General features: G+C 41.4%; 1 protein-coding gene across 1 annotated transcript in view; it reads right to left on the reverse strand.

Annotated features, from left to right (window-relative positions):
* Positions 1-7,059: 7,059 nt before the first annotated feature.
* Positions 7,060-26,869, reverse strand: part of LOC117251540 (aryl hydrocarbon receptor-like) — a 68,488-nt gene continuing 48,678 nt past the window's right edge. The window contains exons 6-11 of the mRNA XM_033617950.2: positions 23,134-23,267; positions 21,714-21,916; positions 21,396-21,505; positions 18,086-18,227; positions 15,844-17,458; positions 7,060-12,750 (exon numbers count right to left, since the gene is read on the reverse strand). Of these exons, the coding sequence (XP_033473841.1) occupies positions 12,601-12,750; positions 15,844-17,458; positions 18,086-18,227; positions 21,396-21,505; positions 21,714-21,916; positions 23,134-23,267 (2,354 nt within the window). The 3' untranslated portion in view covers positions 7,060-12,600. The remainder of the gene's footprint in view (positions 12,751-15,843; positions 17,459-18,085; positions 18,228-21,395; positions 21,506-21,713; positions 21,917-23,133; positions 23,268-26,869) is intronic.

The following is a 26,869-nucleotide window of genomic DNA, read 5'->3' on the forward strand; positions in this document are numbered from 1 at the left end:
TATAGGCTCTGATTATTAATGATGTCTGAAGGCAGAAAAAGTGACACAAGAATATGAGATTTCGATTAATAGGTTTATTAATCACCACTTTTAAATGAAAATTGTAGAATCAGTTAATCCATGTTTTAAACTGTTTTTAATGTCCTCTAATATTAAATTGCCTTGTTTGTCTGTTTTATGTCCATTCTGTCTATTTTCATGTGAAGCACTCAGTGCTTATACTGCCCTAATTGTAAAGCACTTTGTGCTGCATTTCTTGTATGAAAGGTGCTATATGAATAAACTTTATCATTATTTATTATAACTAAATGTCTATTTAGGTTTCAACAATGCTGTGGCAAATGTGTGGTTAGGTTTGGGCACAAAAACATTTACTTACAGTTAGGAAAAGATCATGTTTTGGCTTGAAATACCAGGCACAGGGGGCACAATCACCGCTGGAAAAGCAGCGATGTCTCTGTAAAAATGACCACTTTCCTTGGTAATATCTCCCGTTGAAACACAGCGACGGATTGCCAGAAAACACCAACATTCGGTGACTTAAAACCACTGACAGATTCAACAATAACTTGCTAAAAACAAATGCTTTTGTTGGTCTTGAACAGTGGTCTGCAGCTTGGCAGCCTCTTGCCTCGGTGTCTTGCCATCCACCATTCCCTCCACCTCCCCATATCAAAGTCAGCTCATATACTACATCACAATATGATACTTATGAAATGCACAGTTGTATTTGTGGTCTGCAGAAACGTATAATGCCAACATGTTCTTCTGGCGACTGGGTTGAAACACAGGTCATGATCATTCATGGCAGAGAAAGCATGTGTGTTAACTTGGTGACAGAAACAGTTAAAGGTCAGCACACTCGTGTTAGCCATGAGGCACTGAGGAAGTAGAAACATTCCTGTAGCCAAATATTTCAAAGCCTGTACCAGTCTCCGGTGCACCCACAGGTGCTTTCACTTAATTACCTGATTAAACCGCTCTGCAGGGCTGTGTGGGTGTACAGACCTGAGATTGGTTGACATCTTTAATCTTCACTCTCCTGTTAGTTTTGTTGCACCTGTTGCATGAGCTCATGTAATTCCCAGCAAAGCTCCACCCAACATCGACCGCAGCAGAGATGTGAGCGGGCAGGAGTAAGTGAAAACACCTGTGAAGGTCTGCAGGAATGTCCTGACATCAGATATACCAGAGCAATATTATCTCACAAAACATTTTACAGTGAATTACCAAGACAAGACTGGAATCAGCCTTTTCATTTTTTGACATATAGTAGGAGAAACACAAAATTAACACTCTCCTCAGTGCCAGACTTCATTGAGAAAAAAAGGAATTTAAGATTGCTGGGGGAAACGTGGTGGGACGAAAAAGGACAAAAGTTAAGGCGACAAAAGTCTGAGTGGGGTGGGTGGGGATGATAGATGGGTCCATCAAACATCGACTTTAACCCGGGACAGTGGTGTTTGCATTCCATATGATTCATCAACAACCAACGCACCCAGGGTACCTTGCACGTGGTATCTGGACATTCAAAGTCCATGACTAAACGTTGATGTATGATGTCAGAGCGAAACTGAGGGTGCTGACCAACATGTACTGTAGGTGATACACTGACTATGGATGAGTACCTCATACAACCCCACTTGAAAATATCTGAACTCTCCCTTTAAAACCAAATAGTAAGAAGTAACTATATAGAGGAATAAAAAGTGCAATTGCAATTTGCCTCTTGAATGTACTTAACTTTCTAGGACTAGTAACAGATGGGCTTTTCCTGCTGCGACTAATCAAAATGTCTGCTGTGAGGAAGATCTGTTGTCCTCAAGATAAACCTCTCCACCTCTCCATGCTCACAGCCTCTAATTAAGATAAACTGTGTACACCGAAATGTTTCTGCACGCAGGATGTTTCTCTTTGGCAGCTCTTTTTTCTCTATTTGACGTCCATGAAAACCACAGTGTGGACATCATGACAGACCGAGAGGGGAGAAGCAGATGTACTGGGGTGATGATTCACTCGTCCCAGGCAGGCAGCAGTCCCTTCTCCCTCGACTTCACAGAGACTCTAATTGGCTAGTTATTATCTAAATATGTCTGCAGTCTGCGAGCCTGACAAAGCTCACATCTCTAACAATATCCCCTGGGCACACTAAGTCCCATTGTTCTTTCTTTTGCCTTGTTATACTGAAATAAGGCGAGATGTGTCTTTCCATAAACAAGGAGAGCATCAGCGCCTCTCACCCCCACCGCCCCTCCAACCACCATCCAGCCTCACCCTGGAAATATGCTGCTACGCCCTCAGGAGACTCAGAGTGACGTCTCCACTGCCTCTCTCTGACATTCGCCTCAAAATCTTTGTATTAATTTTCACTATTATCGGCTTTATCTTGAGAAATAATGATGCAAGATCAAGTTTCCCATGGCTGTGTGTCAAATATAAATCCAGGGGAGCTAATAATAGGATTATATGTGTGCATTGAGACTTTTTCTGCCCTCCTCTCCCGTCGTTAAGAATGAGTGATGTCAGAGAGCCTCGGGCTAATCTGAACGTTACCATAATTACTTTCTCTGTGGCTGAGGATTAAAATATGACCGCATTCATAGAAAACTAAATCTCTTTATTTAGCATCTCTGATCTAATTTAAGACAGATGATTACAGCAGCATTCAGCTTTTCTGTTGCAGTTAGTGCAGAGTTTAGTTAACTGAGGGGTAACTTGTCGACTTAGATGACTTGTGTTTTGGTTCAGACTTAAATCTCTCTCATGTGCCTCAGCTGTTTCTACTCACTGAGCCCTCAGCGTAAGTTTCTGGAAAAATTTAGATGCAAAAACCCCATTATGCGCTGAGTGAAATCATGTTTTACATAGACTACTGAGCTGCTGATTTGCTGTATGGGGTTTAAATCAAATTCAGATACTGCACTTGTGTTCCTCTGCCAAGGGGATTATGCCTCTGTTTCTGTTTTACTTAGCAAGGAACAAATGATTAGTTTCTGGTGCAGCTTCAGAGATTTAAAGCAAGATATCTGAACACTGTGAAACAGAATTTACTTTGAAGCTGGGCTGTCTTATTTTGGCATCATTGAGCAAAAATCCCATATTAAACTTTGAGCATTTTAGAATTTAAGCGGTCTGAGAGAAAACTAGTCTTCTGCACCTCCTCTTGGCTCTGTTTTCAGGCTTTAGACAGTCTAACCTGTGCCAGGAGACTTTGGCCAAACACAGGTCATTTCAAAGAGGGCGTTCCTATTGGCTGTACAGATGCAGATGCATGTGCACGAAGGTTGCTATTCCAGTATTGGCAACAACTGCCTTCACTGCAAAGCAGCCCCAAAAAAGGAAGACTGGCTTATCAAAACGAGAGTCTAACAGAGAGCCTGACAATAAACAAAGTAAATAAATTAAAATAACGAACGTTAGCTGTAGCCTCGCATCACAGTGTTCTCCGCCTCTCTCCTCGCCGCAACAGACCCCCTCACTGGGAGGAGAGCAGGCAGCAGCTCCAGAGACAGACGCCACAACAACATAAATCCAGCCAGTGCAAACCCCAGCTCCAGGGAACGGGACAGCCCCTACCCCCTGCCTGATGAGCAAACTTTCTGTTGCTGCCTTAGCCCAATTCGAGCCACTACAGCCACTGACTTTAGGTCTGTCTCCACAGCTGATTACTGCTCTCCTCTTGGGAAAGCAGTCCACAGCAGCAGGGAGCGAGTCGGAGGGACCATAGGGTGGCTACTGAACTAATTCTTGTCTCATTTGTGGTCTGATAAACAGATCAGATCTTCTAAAGTTGACTTGGCTGAGCTCCTGTGGGACACCGTTGTGAGCATTTCTACTTATGCGGTGGTGTGTCTGTGTCACTCTGCAGTTACACCTCCAAAACACAAGTCGGCGGTGGGGTTTCTGTGAAGTGCTGTAAAGTTTAGTTGATTTAAAACACACATTAAACACACATTGAACACACATTAAACATGGCTTAATAGAGACAGTCTCAAACACAAGTACACAAATCAGCTTCACTATAACTCGCAGCATTCACAGACAAACATTTGTCTTTATCTGGACACATTTTCCCACAGATACAACATGCTAATGTTATTAGCACAAGCCTATGGCATTTTACATTGTATAAATTAGCCTAGTGGCTAGCCGACTTTTCAGGGATAACAGCAACATTTAACAAAGGTAACATTCAAAATTCGGCTCCATTACAACTCACAAGGTTCACTGACAAAACAACTGTCTTATGCTAAACACGTTTTCCAAACAAATATAACATGCTAAAGTTATTAGCACAAGCCTATGGCATTTTACATTGTATAAATTAGCCTAGTGACGAGCAGAGATCTCCTGTGCTCATATGAAGCCAGGATAAATCACACACAAGACTTAAAATGCTATTTTTGTGGAGGCTTTATTGTCTTCACTGTTTATTGTTTATTATCTGTGAAATTAAGTAAATAAAAGCTTTGTTTCCACTGAGGGAAATGGTGTCAGCTTACAGAGATAGACAGGACGTCTGCGTCACTGTGCCATGTAGTTACATTTCTGGGGAGGTGCACGTCAGGCTACAGTGTAGGGTACGGTGCAGGGTACAGCGTACGGTACGGCGTAGGTTCTACATAGATGTCGATTTGACGCAGAAGTATATTTCCTGCATTAGAATGGATGATAACAACAGTTTAACATGGATCTCCTCCTCTTTAAACAGTCATTTTTAATTATGATTTGCCATAAAATAATTCCCATGTTGCTCATCTTTTGCCGCACCACCGGTGATATAAATAACAGTGTTTGTGTGTGTGTGACAAAGTGGGTTACTGATGTGTAAGAAGCCTGCGACAGTGTAAAGACCATATTGTGACTGTGTGTCCTTTCTCGTCTCTTCATACTACCACTGCTCCCCTCTGGCAGCCTGCCGGTCACAATGAATTACAGTGAAGTAAGGGGGCAGCGTCTGTTATGTCAGGCTGGCTCCATCAACAGCAGCTACGAGGATGCAGGAGTCTGTTTGTTTGAAAGCAAAGTAAGAGGCTCTTCAAGGAACAGGCATGATGCAAATGCTCACAAACTGACTTTTATTCAAAGAGACAGCTCAGCTGGGGTGAAACCCAGCGATTCCTGGACTGACATGTGAGCTGTAAACAGCTTTCTGTTCAAAGTTAGACTGCAGTGAAGCTACCATCTGTGGGATCATGACTGAACACCTCTAAGTCAGAATCCCACCTAGATGTAACAATACTATAGTGCCGCGGATCTTTGTTGGTGAGTTGAGCCACTCGTGATGATCTGGGGTGCGGCCGGATGATGGTCGCCCCTCTCCTATCTTGCACTGCATGTTGGTAGAGAACCTGGGACACAGATGCACTACCATGCATGTGTGGCTGGACCATTTACCACAACGAACCACAGAGAAGCTCAGATAATGACGCACATAGTAGCTTGACTTGTCTCATGGTGGCAGTGGAGTTATAAAGTATTGGCTGATATACCTTATGGACAACAAACAAGGTTGCAAAGGTGCATTTAATCGCTGGCAGTTTTAATGTACATACGTACCATGACGAGATCCTGAGACCCACTGTCATGCCAGCTCATGTTGCAACATGACAACACATAGCTCCATGTTGCAAGGATCTGAACACAACCCCTGGAAGCTGAAAACATCCCAGTTCTTACATGGCTTGCATACTCACCAGACATGTCACCCATTGAGCGTCTTGGTCTGTATCAACGTGTACGACAGCATTTTCCACTTCTCGACAGTATCCAGCAACTTCACAGAGCCATTGAGGAGTGAGCCAACAGTCCACAGGCTACAATCAACAACCTGATCAACTCTGTGTGAAGATGTGTCTTCTATAAACCAAAAGTTGAAAGTCTTTGAGAGCCTGATCAGGTGTAGTATCACAGCTTGGCTCAGCAACCTCTCTGTGCAGTCAAAAAACAAACTGTTTCGATTGGTCCATATTGTGTGGAAGTTAATAGCTGTTGAAGAGCACATTTCCGTGCAGACTATTTTTGAACAGGCTACTTTAAGGGTGCGTCCCAATACTCACACTTCCCCTCAAAATTGGCCCTAACCCTTGTTTTTGCACATTCCCGCAAAGGGCTAGGGTGTCCCAAACATTAGGGAAGTGCTTTTCAGCCCTTAAAATCCCCACTTAATTTGAAGGGCCGTGTGATGCACACTTGCGAACCCATCTTAACTGAGGGGAAGATTGAATTTCCCAGGATGCATTGCTAAACTATCCAGCCAGGCGAGTTTTCCAGGAAGATGGCAGCCTCCATGAGAAAGCCATCGCACAATTTTAAGTACTATTTTCGCAAATAAGCATGCAAAGATTATGTTTCTGCATAAGCATTGTTATCTGTAAGCGATGAGTTAGAATATGAATGCTTGAAAATTGCTAATTCACGATGTAGCCGACATGAATATCTAGAGTTCACTGTGAAGCCATTAATGCGACGTAGGTGAACATGTCTGTTACGCTAATTTGCATGAAGTGGCACCCCAGTTAGAAGGTAAAATGCCCTACCCCAACACTACCCCTTCATCGTTGAGTGGAATCTATCTGGCGAGTTCACTTGAAACCAAGGGGTAAGATTAAGGGTAGAGAATTGGGATTGGCTCCAAGTCAAGTGAGATCATCAGTGACTCCTCTCATGTACTGCATACCCAGTACAAGCTGCTGCCCCTGGTAGGAGTCTGAACAGATTTACAAATTCATTCATACCTGTGTCGATAAAGCTTTTAAACTATGGCGGATAAGCCAGATCTGGCACTGGATTATGATGATGTGCTGATTTGCATTTGTGTAGAGGTATTTTTAGCGTATGATGTCATCGATTATTTATTTATCTTTTTGTGTTTCTTATCACTATGTTGGGTATAATGTTGATTTCTCTATGTAATATGTTCTAAGCTGTATTTCTATGACTGCAGTATGGGTGTTGGGCCCAAGACAAATTTCCCACTCTGTAGGACAACTGAGTTCTTCATCTTGTATAAATAATGTCAGTGGTTTTGTTTCCAGTAATCATGCAGACTCCTCAGGGTTAATGTGGTAATGATTTATTGATGTTAAAATGCTACACATAGCACCTTTACATGTCAGGGGTCCACAGTAAGGAGTCACTGACACAGGTTGGAGATCCCTGCTGTTTGCTGTTTGCTGTCTGAGTGCGTAGAAAACCGGAGGGCTCAGAGAGGGAGACGCATGGAGTGGTCAGAGTTATATGCTTGCAAGATGTTTGTGTTTTTTCACTTTTGTGATTGAAGAAATCCTTTATTTCAAAGGAAGAAAATAACACATTTGAAACAAGCAGTCAAAGGACATGGGTCAAATCTGCAACACCTACACCTTGTCCTGTTAGCATGTTAACGTTACTGTGGCTAAAGAAAAGACAAAATTAAACTCTCCAACATTATAGCCTATTAAACAAGTCTCAGTAGTATGGCACCATTTTCAGGCTGTCATAGAGTCCAGTGTTTTGTGATGAGAGTACTATTTACAATTAAAAACCAAACCAAAAAAAAAAAAAAAAGAATCAACAAAGGAGTTTGATAAGCATGTGTTTTAAAAATAGTGCTTGAAATGAGTGACTTGACGTAAAACTATGTACATACCTGTATTTGTCAAAGCTTGTTTGCCTTTATATACACATCTTTTTTCACATTGTTAATAAGTCACATCAATCATATTAAATATAGCAAACATTTCCGCTGTAGTAAAAAGAAAGGGAAAGAAACGAGTCAATTCGAATGACATGTAACCACGTGTGTATCACATTTCAACATAAAACATAGAACAATAATATTAATACCAATAGTAATGACATTATTCGAACAATTAAATGGAAATCTCTTTTCAGCATCTCTTCGCCATGAAATAATTCTACTCTGCATCATTATCCGGTTCATTTTGCTATGTACAAGAAACATTCAGATCTGTATCCTTCCAGTAGAGATCTCTGTTTAATACTCACATTTGGTTTTTCAGTGTTTGCCATTCGGTAACTGCGCTGAGATGCTGTGAAGACCTGAAATTACTGACCTGATATATCGCCCAAGTTTTCTGCAATTTAAAAGGAAAAGTCTCACATTTTGTCAGGTGAGAAGATCGGTAAAGTTTCACCTCTGTATGGAGATAGATTTGTCTCAATATTATCTGTGTGAACAGCTCGACAATCTGTGTGTTAGTGTGTAATCTGTGAATGCAAAACACCCTCCACAAATACAAAATAAGATCTGAAAATCAAAAAACTATTTTCCAAATACAAAAATCTGTAAATACTAGGGCTGTAATCAACCAAAGAATATCTATGTCGACTGAAATTCCACCTGTTCTAGCGTTAGCCATCCTGCCGCGCCAACAAGGGCTCCAGTGTGATCCTATTCCTTTCAGAAGTTTTATAATCCAGCCTTGAACTGCAATGTCTTTATGGAGAGTCCGGGTGCTTTCAGACCTAGAGTTGTCTCCTTTGGTCTGAATCAGGGACTAATTTAGTTACACAGTTGTATAATTGCCTAGAGTTGGTTCATGTTCTCACGGCAGCATTTACAAGCGGACCAGATCAAATGCCTTGTGTGAGAAAGCTGCTCTTGATTGGTCAGAATTTCCATGTGGGAAAAATCCAGGAAGTAAAGCAAACGTTGAAGAAGAGTACACTTGCAAGATAAATGTGACACTTTCTAATGTCACAATGGAGGGACAACTACGCAGGTTGATTTTAGCGCTGCTCATCGTGGACTATATTGCTGTCATTGTTCATTTTAGTCAAACCATACAGTTTGAAAACGAGGCGCGGCTCCAACTAGAAAACAATGTTTTGATGCATTGGATGTGCTGAATGTGCATATTAAGGCAGTACAGGAGGAGGTGCACATTAATAATCCTCCAGGACTGTAACATGCTCATGTTTAACCCAAACAATGTGTCATGTGACTGCAGTTGGTTCAGATCGACATTCTGAGACCACCTCTTCAAGAAGGTCTCGATCAAATTGTTTTGGTGTGCGCCTGAGTGTGATTGCTGTGTTCACACCTGCCCAAACGAACAGCACTTAGGGGGCCAAAGGAACTTGAGTTTGATTGAACCGAACCAGACAGGGCAGGTGTGAAAACACCGTGTCAGCAAATCTGACACTGAATGTCTTGTGCGACATCACCAGCAGTCCAATTACAGTAAAGAAAGGGCAGGACTAATACCACAAAGACCAACTGTCACAGAGGACAAATACAAGTGCTGAACAACAACTGCTGTTTCAGCTGGGAAAAGAAACACTTTGATGTACACTCGGCCTTATTACAGTAACACCAGCAACTGTCTTACCAATGAGACTTGGGATGGACAAGAGCATATTGACCAACCTATGAGAATTGACAGCCATAGTGAATACATTTCATTAATTTACAAATAAATTGTTCCAGACATTAATAACTTTTGAACGGATACTTGTGTTTGTTTTATATTTGCAAAATATTTTTTTGCGACTTTACATATCTGTGTTTGCATTTGTGGAAGGTGTTTTATATTTACAGATCACACATTAACACATGGACTGTCAATCTGTTCACACAAGTAATACTGAGACAAATCTATTTCAGTCGACCTCGAGTACTCCTCAAAGATGTCAGACTCTTCCTTTAGAAACTCGGGCTGTACTGTGATGGAGTTGTGTCTGGATTCACTGATTCCCTCGAGAGAGCGAGTGCAACCACTGCTTAGCTAAGAGGATGACAAAGCGATACATTTTCTTTTTTTTTAGTTTTTTTGTTTTGTACAAGAGAATGTCTTTCACATCAACTTCAAAACAATCAAGACTGCGTACTTGCTGCAGGACATGAATAAATACAGAAAATTAAAATTCTTCTAATCAAGTCAGTTCAACTTTTCAACCCAAATAAAAGAAAGAAAACTCATCCAGAGGTCCAAGATTATCGACGACAAACAAATAATAATTCAAGTGGAAAAAGATAAAAATGACACTAACAATTGTATAGAAGTGTTTGTGCTTGTGAGGACATTAACCCATCACCTGAAATGTGCCTCAAAGTAAAAAAAAAAAAAATGCAAAACTGGTCCATGTTGCATCAGTAGCTTCAAAGATAAACAGGTCGTCTTTATCCCTGACTACACATCTGCATTAAGTGGGTGCCTGAAATAAAGTGCAGGATATTTCTACGCCATAATTTCCATATTCTAGACTTTTTTTCAAACATTTACGGATTAATCTCATTGTTGACGAGCTCAACAAAGAAATCACTGAACGCTGAGAGATTACATTCTTGTAGCATGATGGAAAACTAGGAGCGATGCGGTCGACTGCCAGTAACTCAAAACAAAACAAACAGAAGTTGGAGTTGCACCGACAGGGATAAGAGTGTGTGTGTGTGTGTGTGTGTGTTTTATGGTGCGTTCAGATACAAAGTGAACCAAATGATTCTGACCCTACAACAATATAATCATTAGAAACTGGTGGGGAAAAAAAACAGGACAAAGAACTGCATTTGATGCTCAGACACAAATATTTCTCTGTACATTCATGAAGTGGAGACATACAACGACTTCAGTCCCTCTGCATCTGTTCTTACACAATGATCCTATAATCAATTAACATGCTGGTTATTGTTTTGATCAATTCTGCCCTACAAAAGGCTCGCCACAGCAACTAAAAGTTTGGTTAAAATTGAGTTATGACTAAAGTTAAACCCTTGAATATGTGTTTTATCTTGTGACAACATTTTCTGATTCAATCTCGTTCTATTGCAGTCTGTAGAGAAAATAAGCTGTAAAAAATGCACTGACTACACTTTCCAACCAAAACCCAAGGCAAACCAGTAAATGGTAAATGAAGTTACTGCAGTCTGATTTGGGGTCCTGGAGAGTTACAGTAGGATTCAACTGGGCCAAGGAAAATCACAGTAGAGGCCCAGTTATGCTTTTTGCACAGACATGAGCTGATGCGGTTTCCTGACAAGGAAATGTCTGGATCTTTTATACAAAACCAATATTCTCCCAAACTGTAGGCGGCAGTGTATCAAAATCTCACATCTACAGCATGGCTCTCCGCCCACCTGCATCCGTGTTGTTGGAAAATGTCTGAGGCGTACCCCCCAGAGAGGGCTGTGTTTGATAGTTTAACATCAGTTGAATCAAGCTGAAATTATGTATAAGCATATTACGGTGACGTGTGAAGGATGCCAGCAACAAAATAATTGTTACCATGACTACAACCATAGCAAGATCCGTGATGTCAAGTAATTTCGGTCAAACCTGATGAAGTGAATATCACGACAAAATAATCCGTGAGGGTTACTTTAAATTTTCTCTGTTACTACTTTTAAAACACTCATTCATTCATTTTCTTTAACCGCTTATCCTGTTGGGGGGTGCTGGAGCCTATCCCAGCTGACATTGGGTGAGAGGCAGGGTACACCCTGGACAGGTCACCAGACTATCACAGGGCTGACACATAGAGACAGACAACCATTCACACTCACATTCACACCTACGGACAATTTAGAGTCACCAATTAACCTGCATGTCTTTGGACTGTGGGAGGAAGCTGGAGTACCTGGAGGAAACCCACGCTGACACGGGGAGAACATGCAAACTCCACACAGAAGGGTAGCTGTTAAAGGTAATATAAATGCAGACTGCAGTAACCACACAGTTTTAGTGCATTTCTAGGGTCATAGGTCAAATCATTGATCGGGGGTTTAAGCATAAAAATTACCAAGTGCATTACCACTTTTCTAACTATATCACATTTGGCTGGACTGTCGAAAAACTGAGATCCTAGTTACTGCTGGTACCCTGTGTAGAGCAGAATTGTTTCATCTCTAAAATGCTGAAAATGTTGAAAAATGCTGGACTCAATTCAACAGAACCGAACAAGATGTCCTCAGATGTCTCTGACCGACAGTCTAACGCTCAAAGATGTTCAATTTAATTCAATATAGGACGAAAAAAAGCAGCAAATCCTGATATCTGAGAAGCTGGACCTGTGACTGTTTGGTATTTCTGCTTGGAAAATGACTAAGATGATTAATCGATAATTTTCTGTTGATTGACTGAGCTATTAAAATATCTCCTACTGGTCTATATTCAGCATCCACTAGTAAACTAGTGTCTGTTTCACCAGTAACACCCAGTATTAACCAAGTACATCTGATTTTTTTGAAGACATTTCTTCCTGCGTACAAAATGTAACAAACTGCTGCATGAAATGATGGGATTTTAGATTTAAATGTTGAATAAAATTTCATATAATCTTCTAAATTCTGCTTCGTGTTGTATCTGAATGCAGATTTGTGAAACTCATCTTGAAAAACTCACATCAACCTCTCTGTATTACTTAAAATAGACTCCACTGAGCACTCTTGACTGCATTATTGTAAACAAAGGACTCATATGATAATATGACTTGAAAAAAAAAAATTACAAATTGGAAACAAAAGAAAGAAAAAAAAACATATAGGCCTACGTTTATTCAGCTTTGTTTGTTGTGTTATCTAGTATAAGGCTGGTCCAGTCATTGTGTGTTTCTGGCCGTTCACAGAGTCCTGCTGCATGACTGGTCCTGGTCAGCTGGTCAGAGGTAGAAGCCGGTGGCTGGCGGGTCAGGGAGGCTGGACAAGGTCTCAGGTACGGGCATCTGGACAGTAGGGGGCGCCACTCCGTTTCTATTGGGCAGAGCGCAGCCTCCTGGGTAAGTACTGTTCAGGATGCAGCCATTCTCCATCTGCATGAGGCAAAAGAGACGTAATGAGCACAGACAGGAAGTCAGAGTATAAAATACAGTCATATGTGGAGTTAGCTGAAGCATTGCTAATAAAAATAACCCCTGTTATTCAGATTCTAATCCCCAAACATGCACAATTTGAGGAATATTCAGATCACGATTATTTATCACAATTATACTTTGATTCACAATTCATTCATTTTAGGTTCAAAATATGTTTTATGACACAATATGTCACATTTGAATAAAGAGAGCACTGCTTTCACCTCCATGTTGTGCTACATTTCTGCTAATATACAAATCTTTCCATCAGTAAGGGTTATATAGGGTGTTTTCACATATAGTCCTTTTAAAACAAACCAACCTCAGTCTTCTTAAAGTGCACCAAAAAATGGACCGACAGAAAAACCACTCCATTCTTTTTGTGTTCACATTATCAGCTCATTTCAAAGAGGACCCCAGGACTCAGACTCTCAGCTCTGATGGGGTCTCAGTCCTCTTTCTGTTCACACTATAGCCTATACATATAAATTGTTGTAGTTTTGTTTTTACTTTGACGTGTCACTGCAGTGAGGTTATGAAGCACCACTCTTTCAGATGTACTTAATATTGGAAGAGAACCTTCGCATTTCTGTGCTGTAGACTCTTGCCGTTTGATATATTCCACACTCCATATCTGGAGACGTGCAGTATCTTCTGTGAACCAAACTACTCCTCATCCTGCGTCCTTGCAAGCATTATAGGCCGACGTGGTTTTGCCTGTTTTTTTCAGGCGTCCCAATACAACAGCATGTGATCTAGAAGGCTAAATACAAGGCAAAGAGCAAATCCAACCTGGAGCGCTTTGTGTTCACAAGGCGCAGGTTAAGTGAACCGCACCGTGGACTTGAAGCAAACTGAGCTCAGATCAGCTCTCTAAGAGGTCTGAGAGTGGTCTACATCAAAAGACCCGCCCTCTCGCCAACACTTCTGGCAACTATGGAGATGCTTTCTTTTCAGTTTTGGTGTAATAAGGAAACTAATCAGATTCTTCCATGAGAATTTCCACCAGGTTTGCGAATTAGTGGTAGAAAGGTGTATCTTTGACATATAATTTGCGGTTGTGTTACATTACGTGGAGTAACCGATGATTACTGTAACAATTATATTAATACACAAGAAAATTCCATGACTTCCAAGCCTGGAAAATGGGATAATGAAATTCCATGACTTTTCCAGCCTTTCCATGACTGTGGGAACCCTGGATCAAGATTAATACTCAGTTAATTGTGCAGCTCTCACATCCCATTTGTTGGGCTGTTTAAAGTTCAATGAATTAAATATTCAAACTCATGTTATGTTTTAAGGCTGTATTGTGTCCTCAAATGGAAATGTCCATTATTTTATGCACACAGTAACGCACTGTACCTTTGGGATCACAACTAGGATTTAAATAAATTTCTGTGGATTTAAACAATGTTCGTTTGCCTGCACAGATTTTCTCCTGACTGCAGACTGAAGAGGACGTTAAACTTTTATTTTGAAAGGACATGTAGCCAAACATTCTGATATATGCATGAAGGAAACTGAGTGAGCACAGTTTCTTTATTTAAAGATATGAATGTCATTTTGTCATGTGATGATGTCATATTGTGATGTGTGGATGACTTCACCCACTCTGTGCATGTGCAGAGTGGGTGAAGTCATCCACCCACTCTGTGTGTTCACAGATGCATACATAAAGTATGAGTTTGTGCATAAAGTGCAGCCTGGTTGACAAACGATCATCATCAGAATTTCTGCGCTCATATATATTGATCACCGTAGACAACATCACGCTAGGCCTGTGAACCGTCTTATCTGCACATACTCATATAGAAATACTTCATTTAAAACTGTCTGTTTAATAAACTGGTATTTGCTGAATGTTTTTTTTTTTATCAGCCTTAGAATCTCTTGCACCACTGTGTGTTTATCAGCTCCACAAAGTCTGCGCTGCATCTCATCTTTCAGTCACTGCAGCAAATAAAAAACAGCCGCACAGCTCTTCCAGTTTTTGTAGGTCACAGCACATCAAGTCTTTTCAGTCTCTGAATACGGAGCAATGACCCCAAATGAACAAAACAAACAAGACACAGATGTAGAAAAAAGACAGCACTGTGCCTCTTCTTAGATCGCTGCCTCAGATATTTTCCTCCTCTGGTATGTTTCCGACCAACAACGATTAATCTGATTTGACTCAAGTTTAATGCGTTTAGCAAAGATTCAATGGATTTTTATATGTTTTATTATTTAAATGCAAATATCTTCTGTAAATTTGTGTACACAAGCTATAAATCAGACAGAACAAAAGTTAACCCTTTGACACTTGGAGCTGCATCACTTTTCTTGTGCTGCTTTCAGACACCTTTCACAACTATTGAAACCTTTGAACGCTGAGCTAATCGGTGTGATTTCTTTCAAAAACATGGGGGAAAAAAGGCAACGAGCAACCCGATAAGAAATTTCCCACGAATAATAAAAATTAATCGATTTAGAAACTAATTTTTAAAAGCTAGGGGAAAACTTTTTATAATTATCATTAATATATATTTAAAATTATGTCACACAATTACTATAATTTTTAAGCTCTTTTTCCAGGTATTTTTTTTTTTTTGGTAATTTTCTTCTTTTTTCTTTTATCATTTTCTTTTATATATATTTTTTTGTTTGTTTTGTTTTTTGTTTTTACTTTTGCTTTATCAATTTTTTTTTATTTGCTAAATTCTTGCAAATTTTGGGGGTAATTTCATCTGTCATTGCTCATTGCCATCTTGCCATGTTATTGAGAGAACTCAGGCCACTTTGCTCGGGTTTCAAAGGGTTAATAACCTTTTCGCAAGTGACTCATGAATATGTCAAGTTTGTAAAGGACACACTTTATTTTGAAGTACAGTGAATTTCTGGCACAGAGCTTTTATTTTGAAGTGTTGTTCTAAATTTGTTTGCCGAGTATGAAAAATTCTGGTAAGAAAATACTGATGAATCCCAGATTTGTGCATAAAATGTTCGTACGCACTGTTTATGAAGAGGCCCACTATCTTTGTAACCAAGCTAGTGATTCAGCAACCTCACCTTATTGGGACTGGGGTCATGAGGGATCTCAGAGGTCACCATGCCATAGTGGTCCAGCTGCCGGCACGGCTTGGCCACTCCGAGGATCTGCTCCAGGGAGGCGTTGGGGGGAGGGCACTGCGACAGGCTGGAGATGACCTGAGCCAAAGGAACTGGGATCTGCTCCTGCTGCCGTTTATGGTTCACCCCCTGGAAGGATGAAACCGTGGACTCGGCCCCGAGCTGCTGTTCACTCCGCCCAAACAAACCACTTCCACTGATCGTGAAATCCGCATTGTCAATATCAGGCATGCTAAAATCCATGCAAGAATCTAGTGAGGTGTTTGTCAGAGGTTTTTGGCCGTTATCAAGGCAGGAGTTGCTGCCCAGACTCTCGCTGAATCCAAAGTCCTGCCACTGGGATTTCCCTGCTGGGTGCTCCGTGCTGGAGACGCCGCACAGTCCGTTGAGGTTGGCTGCCTTCTGTTTGGCATGGCACTGCTGTGAGAAGTGGTTCTGCATCCTGGGTTGCTGCTGCTGCTGCTGAAGGAAGTGTTGATGTGTTTGCTGCTGCTGAAGCTGTCCATCCAGCTCCGAGGCCTTGCCATTGAAAACAGTCTGTTGTGTGTTAAAGTGTCCCAGTTGTATTCCTGCACTGACCAGAATGTCCTGGGCTGTCCACTGTCCGTTGGGGAGCGACTGATTTTGGCCCAACAGCTCTCCGTTCGCTATCGTGTTAGCCAAATGGTCGCTCTGCTGGCCCCAGTCATGCGCCACTTTACCTGGTCGCATGTTGAGGTGCTGCTGCATCTGCTGGGACAGCTGCACGATGGGAGCCGACCCCACCAGGGGAGGCTTATGGTGAGGAAACTGCATTTGCACATTAGTGTCAGAAGTGGCATTACTTTCAGGTAGTGACACCGTGGTGGCAGTCGCTGAGGCAGTACTGGGAGGCGCCTGTCCTCCATGCTCTGTGGAATCAGTCTTCCCCTCGATGGAGTCATAGATGTACGAAAGAATCTCGTCGTTTGTCAGCAGGTCGTCCAAGGTGGGCACACGTTCAGGGTCCATCTCAACTCTGATCATCCGCTCATCCAGCAGCAGCAGCTCCAGGTCCTCAGCACTCAGCCCCAGCCCCTCCAGAGCCCCAAACAGCTCGCCGTTTGAACACCCGCTCTCTTCTGCATCCACAATCCCATGGCCTTCCAGGGAGAGGGAGTCCAACGTAGCCAGCAGAGGGTCAAAGCTGGTGCTGGGCTCTGTGACGCCTGCACCCAGCACGCCATTACTCGGCTCGTCCCAGCTCCTGTGGATGCTGGAGGGCTCAGAGTCAGAGAAGCCCATCTGGTCTCCAAAGAAGCTATGGAACGACATTTTAGGCTCCAGAGCGGGCTGGCAAACATACACCGACTCGTCCTGGCTCATGAGCGCCCCTAGAAGAGAGCCGGGGTCCAGACCATCCCTCACTAGCCTTTCAGTCCGGCTCTTCTTTGACTTACTGCCATTTTTCTCATGACTTCCGTCTCTGAAGGCTGCTATGGGATGGTTGGACTGGTAGAGCAGGGCCTCACCTGTGGCATAGGTAAAGGGTAGATGCATGGAGCGCTTACGCAAGTGTTCTCCTCCCTCTTCGTCCCTGTAAACACAGAAAACATGATTACTGTCTGGAAACCTGACCATGGCAGTTTATTTGCAAAGCATCAAAGTTGCAAGCTTTGTCTCTAGCAGAGGTGGTACTTGTTTCTTACCCAATTATCCATGATTGCAGGCGTCTTAAGCCCAGTTCAGACCAAAGATTTGCAACGAGACAAGTTGAAACAGGCAAATACTTGCAATGTGCTGTTCTGCAACGTTCTATAAACCTGCCAGTTCACACCAATGCAACTAGATGAGACGGTGTATCATCTCTATGCAACAACTCTCTGTACTTCTGTTCTGATTTGCAGCTTTTCAGACTTATTTTGTGGCTGAATATTATTTGTAGCTTTTGGCCAGTTCACACGTTCTAAAACGGGTTCATCTCGTTGCGAATCACTGGTCTGAACTGGGCTTTATAAGTGTCATGGGATAACAAGTGGGATCTATACGTGCCTCCATACATAGGATAAAAAATTCCCTGCGTAAACCAGATTAAAACATGTGAATTTATAATTTATCCACACATAACCTTTGATATTATATTAAAATTCTGTTGCTCATCTTTAAATACATCTGGTACATTTAGTTGATATACAACTGCACATAAAATGACAGTAAAACATACAGGAGGGGCCTCTGGGTGGCGATGATGTAGTCTGGTTTGCCGTTCTTGTACACCAGCCTGGCGTTGGCCTGGACCCATTTCCAGCGGTTCTCCTTTGTGAGGAGCCTGAACACAGTCAGACCACTTTCTCCAGTCTTCATCACTGCGAATATGGAACACAATGATGAGTAGACCAGTACTGCATACTGGTTAAATCAATCATATCCATAGTAAATGTCAGTGTCTTTTATGCAAGTTTAAAAAACATGCTTCCCCAGTGTTTACTGGCTGATGAAAAAGACTCTTTGCCAACTCCGCCCTAACCACGCCCCCTAACTATGACTGGACACTGACTGTATCTATACTATAATGTTCGGCTGAAGGGAGCAGATCCATTGGCTCCTCTGTGCAGGAGTTCTACTTGCTTTTACATCTATATTAAACCGCACTGAGGAGAGAGCGGTCAGTAACACATCTGACCTCTGAAGTGTTTATGTGTTTGGTGCTTCTGTATGGATCATCTCTGATGCTTTGCTCATGCAGTGGATTTGTGGGCCCTATCCTCTGCTCTGGCAGCTCTGCAGCTTTGCTCAATCTGCTCCGTAATCCAGCGGGATTACTTGCGAAAGCTGTCTGAACTCTCTGACCAGGTTAGACCAGACCTCCTCACCTTTTTTTTTTTGATGGGACTAAATCTAAAATGGCAAATATGTCTCTGAGATAAACATGATGGATGAATTCTTATCAGATACTCTCTTCAGTATAAAACAGCTTCAGACTACATAACAACCATATCTTTTGGGCCAATTCAAGCTGTGTTCTTAATCAGCCAACTTTATATAAGGCTGCAGTACAGAGGCATATGTTTTAGGGGCCATGAAGTTTTTTTTCACAACAAATCCAATTCACGATTTAAATCGTTTTTTTCCCCTCCTAGTTAAAAAAAATACATATTTGCAGCCTGGTAACATACCTGAGGTCCAAAACTTTCAGTATCTGAATAAACCCCGGCTTTTCCACGGTAGCCTATATATGGGCACCATATCTCTTGTAATATACATGGCAACTGCATCTGTGATCGCTTTCCACCGGACCCCTTTCTTATCATACGGCAGTGTTTCCCCTACCATCATATTGGAATGACATCACAACAGAAGTCATTTAAGGTTACCTTTCCTATAGAACAGGTCTGTACCTTGTCCTTTTATTAAACAAACTAAATAGCCTTATGTTACAAGCTGAGCCTGATGTGTGTGGCTTGTGTGTGTGTGTGTGTGTAGCTGTGTATGTGTGTAGTTGATGTAGGAGGTATGAGACGTTAGTGTGCCGGGTGTGGTGTGTGACGTCAGACGGATGCGCCCCAGGAAGGAAGTGAGGCATGTGCTATGTTGTTTACATCGAGCAGCCACAGTGAAGAAGCCTACGCAGTTCTGCATGCTGTTTTTGACTTATTTTCGTCTATGTAAAAGTCAGACACTGATGAGAGGCTGTGCATCATCCCTGCAGTGCTGAAAATAAAGTGCCATTCTTCAACGCAGACGAAGTCCCGTTGTTTATGTGTTGTTGCCACAACGAGCTAACACAAGCTAAAGGATCTAAAGTCTGCCAGCTTGGCGTTGGTAACACTTATTTATCTTATTTACACAACGGCATGTCATTTCTGTCCCTACACGGAGTTCGGCCCTGATGCGCACACACACAGACACAGGTGAGCACACACACACAGGCAGACACAGGTGAGCACACAAAAGCGCTGAAGAACTCGTTCCCTTTCTTGAGAACGAGTTCTTCAGCGCTTGCTGCCATGTTGTTTGTGTATCAAGCGCATGAGGGGGAGGGGTGAGTCCACTCTGAACCTCTGAGCCCAGCGTGGAGTGGCGGATTTTAAATAGAAACTCGATTTTCATTCAAACAAATCGGCCTAAACTACAAATTCGAATTAATCGATAAAATCGATTTATTGCCCAGCCCTAGTATAAAGTCTGTTAAACTGCTAATTGTGGAAAAGCTATGTGTGTCTATTCCAAGCGGCAACCTCCAGGGCTTAAAAATGAAGCCAAAAAGGAAGTGCCAAAAACTGCAGTTCCTTGAATGGCCACTTGAGGCGAGTCAATCATAGCAGACCTCCATGTTAAAACGTCCAACTTTACAGCTGAATTAAACATGTTTATGGCCTAGTTCAAAACAGGGGGTGAATTTTTATATTACTCACTCATTTAAATGTCATGAGGGCTTAAAAGTTATTGCATAACCAACGGCATGGCTGCTTTGAGTGACAGGTGGATGATGTCACTGGCCACTAGCTATCTGCTCAGAATCATCTCTGCTAGTCAATGAAGTTGACCTTTCGGCTTTGTTTGTGGTGTTGGTGTTGGTGCCTTTTGGGGGGTTTTCATGCAAATATCGGAAAATAATATGGCTTGCAGTGCAGTTAACAGACTGTCCAAGAAATCTGTCCTCCATTTTGTTTCAGTGAGCTTGTTAACTAGCTAATTAACCATCTCATGAATTAGGCTTGGGTTAGCCCAGCTGTGCTAACAATGTTAACAGGAGCATACGCTGGCCACAGTTACTACACCAGTATGTCTGGAAGAATTTAGGGTGATAATACAGTATTTTTGAACAAAAGGTATCCCCATGAGGTTGGAAAATAAAGGTCCACCAAGTTAGTTAGCTAATGCTATGCAATGCTAACATAAAACTGGCCATACTATTGCTAATGTAACATTAATTGGACTTGGCTAGGTATGAAAACAGGGCTGAGCATTCGATTGATCTGTCAGTGGTGGTTGTGGTGGTGTCATTCATGACTTTTGGAAGTCAACCAACAGTGATGGCAACAAGACAGGGAAGCTGTTACAGCGTTGCGAAGGGAGGCCAGTTGTCTCCTGTAGGTGGTGTGGTGGCACAAAAATGACAATAAAAGTAAAGGCATAAAAAACCCTCCAAAATACTTCAAGAAGGTCAAGTGATATTGCGTGAAGTCTTGAAATGATCCATATCAAAGTGTTTGGAGAAACCCAGGAAATAGCGGCATCATCTAAAGGACTAAAAGGAGAGAGCCGCAGTGACAAGTACAGGGACGTTCCCCCTTTAAAATCGGTCTTAAATTTATGTTGGTGAAAGCTTTTATTGCCATACTCTTATATGATTATGTTCGGTTTACATGTCTTTTTTGGGGGCTTTTTATGCTGTTATTAGTATCAGTAGAGAGAAGAAAGGAAATGTGGGAAACAGAGATGCAACAACGTTTCCCAGCCAGACTTAAACTGCACATGTTGTGGTTTATGGCCAGTGTCTTAAACCACAGTGGTACACAAACACAACTTACTTCTGACGTGATTCTCTGCGCAGTACAACATATCTGCTGCATGGATGAACTGATACCCGGATCCTCGTACCCGCAGTTCAGCCTCTGTGTACCCCAGCACGATCTTCCCCCTGCACAAAAACGACCATAATTAACTTTCAAAACATTGCTCATGGCACACACCACGTCTTACATTCACAGCTAGTGAAAGATCTTCAAAGTCCTGCAACAAACACACAGGAGAATAAAAACACACATGCTGTTTTATTCTCACAACAATCATATAATAAAAATGACAACACTTTAAGACATATGACATGTTTATGCCAGGATCCTTACTTTGCGTCACAGGCCAGCGGCGTGAAGTCCAGCTTGTGTTTAGTTCTGAAGATCATGTTCTTGGTCCTGATCTCCAGGATGGACGGGGGCTGCAGAGGAGTCGCGATGGCGAACAGGGCGAGCTGAGACGGGGCCTTTCCTCCGTTTTCTTGCCGCTGGTTCTGTCCGTGCAGAAACTTAAGTCTGCCCTGGATGTTCAAAGCCTGGAGAGAAAGGAAATAAATCCTTCAAATGAGTTGATATCTGAGTGCTTTTCTCCTTTTCCATTGCCAGGAGACCAGAGCCGTTCACACCGCTCTGCAGTAGATGACTATGTCCTTCTGTTTCTCTCTCTCTTTTTTTTTTTTTTACTGGTGTTTCATGTTCGCACAGATGGCCTGAATCCAAATGTCCACTCTCTGGACCTGCAGACTGAGCCCTCGCAAACTTCAGTTGTACATAGTGTGACATATTTAGTGTCATCACGTAAAAGTCTGCGAGGGCAGAGACTGCAGGCAGCTGATAGTCAGCCCTCAAGACTTTTTTACATGTTGCCGTGGAAACTTTCAACTATCTCCGCTGTCATATTCCTATATATGTCATATAAGCTGATGAACAATACTTAACTCATCTGTCCCTATAGATAACAAGATATAAATCCCATGTGTAGCCTTTTTTGTGAATAAAAATGTATTAATACATCTCTATATAAGGCTGCACACGTTCAAAAACAGTTGAACGTGTTCAAAAACGAATTTCTGTATCATGATGTGGTTGAATATTATTTCTGGCCTAACTATCAATAACTAGAAGTCTGCAGAAAGACCACTTGAGGCCCCTCGTGGACTGGATGAATTGTGGATTTGGACAGCACTAAGCACTCCAAGACTTCCCTGGCATGCACCCGCAAAGTCTGCGAGGCTGCGAGTGTGGTAAAGTCTGGACATTTGAGTTCAGCCATGGATTACCGAACGGGCAAGGGCCCAGAGTGTCAGGGGCTGCCTTGGCCTTGGCTGGAGCCTCTAAATACCCAGGACTAGTGCGGAATTATTTGTCCTGAAGTGAATGCAGATTGTCACCTTTCCCATTGAATAAAAAAGCAAATTCTGACTGAGTGGATTTTTTTTTGATCCAGTGAGAACAGGGCATTAGAACCTGTTTTCTATTATCTATAAGAGCTACATATGTCTTATTTATCTTGCACAAAAAGGAGGAAACATTTTTAGGGAAAACAATTGGCTGTAAGTGGGAGTTATCAGGCAGGACAGAGACGCTACATGTGCGGAAATGGTGAGACATCTCGTAGGAGTGGACTTAACTGTCCCACACAGACCTCTACTTGCAGCAGACAAGTACGAGTCAAGTCAAAAGCATCAGCTCTGGCAAAAAATGCACCTGAAAACTGCAGATTTTCTGTCTTTTGTTTGAGCATATAACCTACCAGAAAGCCAGAGGAGTTGTCCAGTAGGCAGCGAAAGCGACACACAAAGCTCCTCTCCAGGAAGGATGAGTTCTCTGGGGGAAGCTGTTCAGGGTTGTAGGTGACCACAGATGAGCTGCTGTCTGGTTCCATCTCTGTAATGACAAATAATATGAGCTGATGTCAGTGACAATGAACAAAAAATATAGTCAGTTTAACTTGACAATTTTGGCGTTCAAAGCCCAGTGAAGTTACAGCCCTCCTCAGCTTTGTATTCCTCTGTATTTACATTTCAAAGCCAGGCTGTATTTGTATTTCTTCACAAAATGACACCCAGCTCACATATTGAGTTTCATCATAGAACACCTCTATAGTCGGAAGCTTTAATAATGTCACAGATGTGAAAATTAAGAGCACATTTTTAAGAGTGAACACCTCCTGTTGCCCTCTACACTGATTCCTGAGCTGCACTATACTGTCTCATATCATCAGCTGCACATAAGTAATGAAGCCAACAGCTATCTGTGTCTTAACACACCAAGTGACGGCATGTGCTGCAGGTCAAGGGGGGAAGAGTGTAAATGGCTTCTCAGTGCAGGAGTGGGTTAGCTGTGTCAGAGCTGTGGGTCTTAGCCTAAACACATTGCTCAGAACCAAAGCACAGACATAAGCATCTTAAAACCCAAATACAGAAATGGGACCACTTCACCTCCTAAGCCACGGTGAAGATTACAGGGTCATGTGACTTGACCTGAGGATGGTCTTATAGCTTAATGCCTAAAACTCTGTGTACTTAACCGTCTCATATTGATGTCCAAATGTGTGTGTTCACACAGGCTGGGGGCTGCAGCAGAGTGCTGCACACTTAGCACTTGTCTAAAAAAGATAAATTCTGAGGTTTAATGAATGTGAACAGACATGCTTCCTAAAAATACATTTAAACCCATTGAAACTAATGGAGATTGGCTCCTCAAGTGTTGTATGATTAATTACAGTTCTGTGTAAAAAAGGACTATCAAACTATCGAACTACTATCAACGAGCTAATTTTGACCAAAATAAGTGAAAAAATAAAAATCTTTCCAGAGCCACAAAACATATTTGAGCTTTATATGAAGGTAACACAGCCTATTAAGTCTAAATTACTCTATCAACATTATTAATACATCTAAATGAGCATTTATCAATATGTTTTACCACAAGATGGCCACTCTGCAGTTGGCTATTTAGGATTATTCGGTACTTTAACTTTGCAGCGTTGGCGGTGAAAGCAAACAAACCTGTCCACACCCTATTAAATAATGTGTTTTCCTTCAAGACTTTTCCTTTTTTGGATTTCGAATACATTCCTGGCCTAGCCAGGAAGACTCAAGACAAGCTACTGCTACTGAGGTTTGGTGAAATTTAGAGGAAAGGATGCACATTTTAGTTGATGAAATGTAAAAACATTTCTCTTATTTGGTGTAAAGGCCACACATTTTTACAGTTGGACAATGTAAGAACTTCTTAAGGTTTACAATGATGATAAGTGAAAATTAAAAGGTTAAAAAATAACCGTTATTCATTTACATAAGTTTTTCTTAAAGCCTAAGGGAGCAGCTGAAGAGGGGGGAAAGAGCTGCATGTGGCTCTGGAGCTGCAGGTGCCTACCCGTTTTAGGGCATAGGGTTGCAACGGTATGAGATTTTCACCATCTCAGAAAATATCACGGTTTCACAGTATTACACAATTTATACAGTTATCCCTCAGAATGACCCTTAAAGGAATAAAAACAGAAGGTTTTGGTTTTATTACTATAACTGAAACCTGAAGCCATTTTTTGATGGAAGTTGTGTAAAAAGTCTCCTCTTCAAAAATAACTAAAATAGAACGGAGATTCTCCGTCAAGTTGCATTTTTTTCCCCAAGCAAATGTACACAGTATGATGACTGTCAACTTTTATATCACAGTATACCTTGAAACTGATATATCGCTGCATCCCTATCAGCAGAATCTCTACAATTAAAAAACAAACAAAAAAACAGTAGTCCCATGTACCCAAAGACTAAACATGGTATGATAATAAAGAGGCTTTATCTCAGAAACTACAGGGAGCACAATTATGTGTTTAGTACCTTTGAACTTATAACAAGTTGAATATCAAAGCATTTTTGTCATTTGTTAAGAAAATGCTAACATTGATCATTGATAAAGTGTGATTTATCATCTGAACTTAAATTAAAAAAACAAAAACAAAAACAAAAAAAAGTACAAGTTCATACCGGAAGAACTAATGGACAAACTTAGTCCTTGCCAGATTTCAAGACTTTGGACTGATGTTTTTTAGACTTTTTGTGCCCTAGACACACCTGCATTTATATCTGTGCACAACAGCTTCTATAATGTGTGTTCTATAACTGCTCTTATCACAACATAAGACAATAAAAAGAAGATTATAGCTGCTGTGCAGTGATGGGTCAGGTCCGGGCATTTTTAGACAATTCTGAGCAACCTCTGGAACCTAAGACGGTCAACAGTGGCTTCACAAACTGAGTAAGCCATTCACTGTTGTGTAGGAAAGCAGCCAACCGTGCATGGAAAGGCAGATTTGAAACCACTGTAAAAAATTCAGTCATTAAGACAAAAATCTGAAAATACACATATTGCATCTAGACAGCATGGAGATGTTGGTAATTTATTTGTAACAATGATCGATTTGCTCCATAAGTGAAAAACTGATATTTAAAATTGCCATTTTTACATTGACTCCAATTGTTGACATTAGAGCAAAATTCAAAATGCTGTCAAAAATTCAGTTTTTGAGATAAAATTCTGAAATTTGCCACACATCATCTACCATGACTCTAGAATTTTGTCATTTTTTTTTCATGAACATTGAAGATTTATTTAGCAAGAATTTGCATGTATATGTTTACAGTACCGTTTACAGTCAAACATTTTGATGCGCTGTAGGCTCAATTTTTGATAAATCAAAAATCTGAGAAACGTAGTTTTTGTAGGACAGTCTGAAGATGCTCTGTAGCAAGTTTAGTGTCAACTGAGCAAAATTTGTGGGAGGAGATTTTAGGTTTAAGAATTTTTACAGTTTTTGAGAAAACAGAGTGATGAACTTCATAATTTTTAATAGGTTTAAATGTACAAAAGTTTGGTTGATTTGTTATGAATTTTCAAAGTTTTGAACTTTAGACGCTTGCTGTAGCGCCACCATCAGGACTATTGGCTTGAGTTTACAGCTGAGGATATCTGGCATGAGACTGGACCTTTGTGCAAAGTTTGGTGAGTTTTCACCCATGGGAAGTATGATTTCCTCGGAAGAAGAAGAAGAAGAAAGAAGAAGAATACCTAGGATTACAATAGTGACCCTAAAAAAACAAGACAGGTAGCTTTAGTGATAGTGTCTACTGACAATTTTTTGTCTTTTCTTTTAGTGGTAGGTCTTCTTTGTTGGTGCTTTGTTGTAATTTGCTCCGTACAAACTAACGACTTTTGGCTTCTAGATGTTTTCATCCCTCACACTCGCTGCCAATCAGGACTTTTGATGTGTCACACACTTATAAATCCCATGCTGAACGGCAAGAGATAGGTTCCCCATGATGTTTCTTTTAAATTAAATTAAATTACATTTTTTAGCTAGTTTGCCTCTTTATTAGGAAATGGGTATGCACAACATACTGATGCAGTGAATGAAAAATTCATTCATCACTTTTTGTACAGGCCCAGTTGAATATTGCAATAACAATGTGTGGTTATCACAGAAT

The sequence above is a fragment of the Epinephelus lanceolatus genome, chromosome 14 (assembly GCF_041903045.1).
Source record: "Epinephelus lanceolatus isolate andai-2023 chromosome 14, ASM4190304v1, whole genome shotgun sequence".
Taxonomy (NCBI): Eukaryota; Metazoa; Chordata; class Actinopteri; order Perciformes; family Serranidae; genus Epinephelus; species Epinephelus lanceolatus.